At 34.8% G+C, this 4882-nt stretch overlaps 2 protein-coding genes across 2 annotated transcripts; both read right to left on the bottom strand.

Annotated features, from left to right (window-relative positions):
• Positions 1-366: 366 nt before the first annotated feature.
• B0P05DRAFT_21314 (uncharacterized protein) lies at positions 367-753 on the bottom strand. The gene has a single exon (XM_051573241.1). The coding sequence runs from the start codon at positions 648-650 to the stop codon at positions 414-416; it is 237 nt and encodes a 78-aa protein (XP_051428911.1). The 5' UTR covers positions 651-753; the 3' UTR covers positions 367-413.
• A 2825-nt stretch (positions 754-3578) lies between these two features.
• On the bottom strand, positions 3579-4772 carry B0P05DRAFT_567426 (uncharacterized protein). The gene is made up of 3 exons (XM_051581136.1): positions 4692-4772; positions 4360-4607; positions 3579-4300 (listed from the first exon to the last, which is right to left on the bottom strand). Exons 1-3 carry the CDS (start codon positions 4699-4701, stop codon positions 3806-3808), a joined length of 753 nt encoding a protein of 250 aa, XP_051428910.1. The 5' UTR covers positions 4702-4772; the 3' UTR covers positions 3579-3805.
• Positions 4773-4882: the final 110 nt, after the last annotated feature.

Below are 4882 nucleotides of genomic sequence, written 5' to 3'. Positions count from 1 at the left end.
AACTTCATTCTCTATTGCCTTACACAAATCTTTTGAAGCAGAATATTCATTTGCATGCGAAAGACACTACTATTATAAGACAAGACAATGGTATGAAAGTATGGAGGACTTTACTTTTTTTATTTTATTTTATACATGTATTTATTTCAAAAAAAAAAATAAATGGCGTCAGTCTTTAGTTTCACTTCATAGAGAAGTTACTCACAGGAGTAGCCGCGTGAAGGCAACTGACTTGTACTCCTTCACTTCCTTCCTTGATACCTTTTCAGGCTTGCGATACACTAGGGAATGCCAGATAGTTATAAGAAACCGTCAATAACTCCCAACGACTACCCTTCATCCCGCTGCAGATCAACGCCTATATACCCTCTATCTTACTCTCGGGGCAGTAAGATAGGAAAGTAAATCATCGGCTATAACAGGCCAACAATTAGGATCGAACACTGAAAGCCATGGAGAGAGAGACACCAGTAGACAAAACCAAACAAATAGAGAGAAAAACCTAGAGAAAGCAGAAACATCAGCAAACGCGTTTTTGAAATAGATAAGGTACTTGCCAGAAAACAAACCAGAGACAGAGACAACAAGAAACATCTACACCAGCTTTCGCCAGTGTAGTGTCTACCGCAACCACACCTACTCCATACCATTGTTAGACTACAGATAACTAGTATATCCTCAATACGTAGCTGCTTAAAACCAAGTAGAAAGAACCAAGCAAAGAGAGCCAAGCAGAGACAAAGACAACAAGAAACATCTACACCAGCTTTCGCCAGTGTAGTGTCTACCGCAACCACACCTACTCCATACCATTGTTAGACTACAGATAACTAGTATATCCTCAATACGTAGCTGCTTAAAACCAAGTAGAAAGAACCAAGCAAAGAAAACCAAGCAAAGAAAACGAAACAAGTAAAGAGAAAACTTCAGAGAAAGCAGAGATGTCAGTAGACGCGTTCTTGAAGTAGATAAGGTACAAACCAAAAAGAGAGAGAGACCATAAGAGACCAGAGTAGAGAAAATAAAGAAACAGAAAGAAAAGATAAAGAAATAAAAAAGAGTGCTGCGTGCTTTTTTATAAGTAATTTTTTTTCTTTTCCTTTCCTTGACCTTCCTTTCCTTGGTTTTTTGTTTTCTTTTGATAGAGAGAGGACGCCCAATCTTGTGTTACATAAACTTATTTACTTGCATAAAACATGCGATGAACACCCTACTTGTCAGAAAAGCGTTCCCTTTTGCTTATTTTCTTTCTCTTTTGCTATGTGCTTATCCTCTGTGTTTCTATTGAGTAATTCATTATTCTTTGCCCTTGAAGATAAGGGAAGTTTACTTATCATATAAATCAATGTGGAATGTATTTCATAATAGAGGACTTTGAATTATAATCATTCCCAGTTTCCTTTTTTTCTTTCCATGAGAAGATCATCCTGAAACAATAACAAACTTTCTTATTCATATGAAAATGTCAATAGCCAAAAGAGCAAAGAAGAGTTTAGCTGTTTAAAAAAGAAAGAAAGAAAAAGAAAGAAAGCTATTTTACACACAAACTGAAAGTATTGATTACTGGTGCCTAAAGATGAACTAACTATTGTCTTTTTTTTTTTTTTTTTTTTTTTTATCTTGAGCACAAAAAATATCTCAGTTGATCCGTGCATTATGCATACGATTACCACATTTTAAATCCCTGGGACAGTTGCTTACTTTTCCCTGAAAATAGACCCTGAAAAATTCATCGCTTTTTTTTTGCTCACTATAAAACTCATACTGATTGCTTCTTTTTCTTTCTAAGTGAATAAATCATGGACTAGTTCTAGACGGTATTTTTACTTATCAGTTTAGTGATGAAGAAAAGATGACATGATGTAAACATATGTTTTATTTTGGTGACACAAACAAGTACAAAGCAGACACTAAAAACCAAAATAAACGATACAAGTAAAAAATAGTGGGTGTCTTTGATACATGTATATATACACCATGATACATTGCAAAAAGCATATAAAAGCGTATGTTTTTGCATACCTGTGAGTAAATCGACCCTCTAACGTTACACAGAGCAACAAAGTTGTTAATAGCATCGAAAGTCATTCAAAATACAAAAGACAAATTGTGAAAGCACTTGCTTTGTCTTTATAGAAATCAAATGTTCTCGTCCTAGTTTCTGAAAACAAATAATTACAGTATTTGGCTAAAGTACCAGTTTCTTTTTTATCTTTTTATTCAATAAAATACATATACTAGTATTTAAAATAATTGATAACGCGTCTTTTCTTTTTCTTTTTTCTCTGTCCTTCACTTGTTGTATGTTACGAAAGACAGGCTTACTGACTATCATTAAATCAGCAGCCCTAAATTCTGTAGCCAATCATTGCTGCAACGTTACTTATTGATCATAAGCAAGTATTTGCCACAAAAAGAAATAATGATCCTCTTTTTTTTTTTTTTTTTTTTTTGGCTTAGAGGCTGTCTGTGTATAACTCTTTTTAATTGTGTACTAACAGTTCTATTGAAGGGTTGTATGTAAAAGCAAGATCAAAAGAGAGAAACTGCTAAATCTCGGCTCTAGAATGACAGGCATTTGTAACAAATGTCCTCTAAGCAATGGCTTAGGTATTTACAAGTAGAAGTTATCATAACCTTGGAAGCTCTTGAGTCCAAAGAGAGCATCTTTGGACATGATAAGCATCAAATGTCTTGTAGGAGAAGGGCTGGATATTTCAAACACCAACATTTTCTTCTCTGTTTCTGCTTGTCCTGGGTAGTAAAAGTCATTAATTTGGTTAAAAGTGTCAGAGTTTATAAGAAATAATCAAGAGATGCATTGAGTAAAGCTATATAGCTTAGTATGGCGCATTTAATGGTGTAAAAAGTGCAATAAAGCTGCCATGAAAAAGATGAGAAAAAGATGAGAAAAAGATGGAAAATGTATTCTCGCTTTTGGACGATAGCATACACTTTTTATATACGTATTGCAAAATTAATACTTTTACAGTACTTTATAGCACTATGGAGGCATTTCTCGCTATGTATTGTTATAGTAAAAGTCTTACGTATCTCTGACAAACGACGGCTTTACTACCCCTCGACCACTTTTTCGACTGAAAGCCAATTTTGTATTCAATTTCTGACCCAAATATTTTTGTGTGTACGATATAGTCAAACGTATGGAATTTGGCGTTTTCTCGAAAACAAATGTCATTATTTTTGTCTACTTTGGTAAAAACAATTATTGGAATTAGCTAACTAGAGCTGGTGTATTTCTTTTGAGTTCAGAGAATTTCCTTTTTCATTAGACAAAGTTATTTTTAATTGTAAATGATTTCTTACTCCAAGATTCCTGTTGCATTACGTTTGTCAACGGTTGATGAATTCACTCAAACTAGTATGTAGATGAAGAGAAATATCTTTAGCTCATAGCTTTAGAGGATAAAGTAAATGCAGATTGCAACATCGTCAACATCGTCAACATCGTTATTAACACACAAAAAAAAAGTTTGGATATGAGAAAACTGTATTTTTTTTTACGATAAAACATTGGGATAATCCTGACTGATAGTTTTTTCATTAATTACTAATTTGTCATACAAACGGTGCTAATGGTGATTAGGTATCATTTTTTGCTCTGTGGTATATATTCTTCAAGCTATGGGTGTTTGAGTACTCATTGAACAGACCTTTTTTCTTTCCATCTTCCCAACAGGCAGACCAATTCATTCGACCTTTGTTATTCTGCTCCCAAGCATCGATGAATGCAGTCAAATCTTTGTATTTGGAATTTATAGAACTAGAAGCGCCGTCAAAGTCTTTAGGAAGCTACATTGGTGTTGTTGCTTCTGGAGGTGTATTGTTTAATTCTTGCTTCATTGCGTCGTACTTCAAGACTTGCGTTATAGTGCCGTCCTGCTTCTGCGTATTGATGCGCTCGGCTGGGGTTGTCGAAAACGGTCGTCATTATTTTCTCAAATTGATTTTGTGTTGCTTGACAAATCGTTTGTAACGCTTCGACTTTATCATTCTCTGTTTTTCTGTCATTTTTGACCATTTCCATTGTGACAAAGTACAGTTTTGTATTAGTTGGGTCGTCCCATCGGTCAATAATGATTATGTTTTGCTGGCCAGAACTCAAGAAATGGACAAAGACAACCAAAGGATCTAATTTCTTGGTATCGTGATTGTCAATAAAAGGATGGATACTCTGTTTGGTCAGCATAAAGCAACTAGTTGCGAAGTGGCAGCAAGGTGTTTCTAAGAGGTTAGACTTGTTTTGGACAGATTTGAAGAGGTCTTTCAGAGTTTTGGGCTTTGTTTTCGAGGTACAGACGAGGAATAAAATTGATAAATGTGGAAACGCTTATACACATTCAGGCAGTACTGGATGGCTCGACACATAAACTCGCGTGTCACTGTGTGTTGTACTTCTGCTACTACAGGAGGTAAGTCTACAAGATCTGATGAATGAGGTATATAAAGAGCTTCACACTCTGTGCCATCGATAAACATATTGTCGCCAGCCTTATAAGTGCCTGAAGGAACTCTCAGAAGCGAAGTGGTGATCAGATCAATAATAAACTGATTCTGGGCTACGATTCTGCTAATTTGATCTGTATCTGGTATGTATTAACTCTTCTGATACTATAAAGAAAAAGGCATTGTTAAAAAGTTTCAACTTGTGAGTTTCTATATAACCTTACTCGTTCTCATGGCACTTTGGTCTTCAAAAAAAAGAAAAGGCAAATACTGTTGAAATGTGATGTAAGTGCTTTTTCTTTTTGAAAGAGAGAAAAGAATATTATTTCTTTTTAGAAAACACTTTTTACTGATAGTTTAGTCTTCCCGCTTATATAGAACCATAGATATTGTATCTTTTATATGCTTTTATATG

Source organism: Gilbertella persicaria, assembly GCF_025201335.1.
Source record: "Gilbertella persicaria strain CBS 190.32 chromosome Unknown B0P05scaffold_109, whole genome shotgun sequence".
NCBI lineage: Eukaryota > Fungi > Mucoromycota > Mucoromycetes > Mucorales > Choanephoraceae > Gilbertella > Gilbertella persicaria.
This window is presented reverse-complemented; position numbering and strand designations above follow the sequence as displayed.

Excerpts from the sequence above, each read along its gene's own strand:
- B0P05DRAFT_567426 (XM_051581136.1), bottom strand. Across the intron at positions 4,301-4,359 it reads CCATCCAGTACTGCCTGAAT|CCCAAAACTCTGAAAGACCT; the intron begins GTGTATAAGCGT and ends TCGAAAACAAAG.
- B0P05DRAFT_21314 (XM_051573241.1), bottom strand. The coding sequence starts at position 650 with ATGGTATGGAGTAGGTGTGGTTGCGGTAGACACTACACTGGCGAAAGC.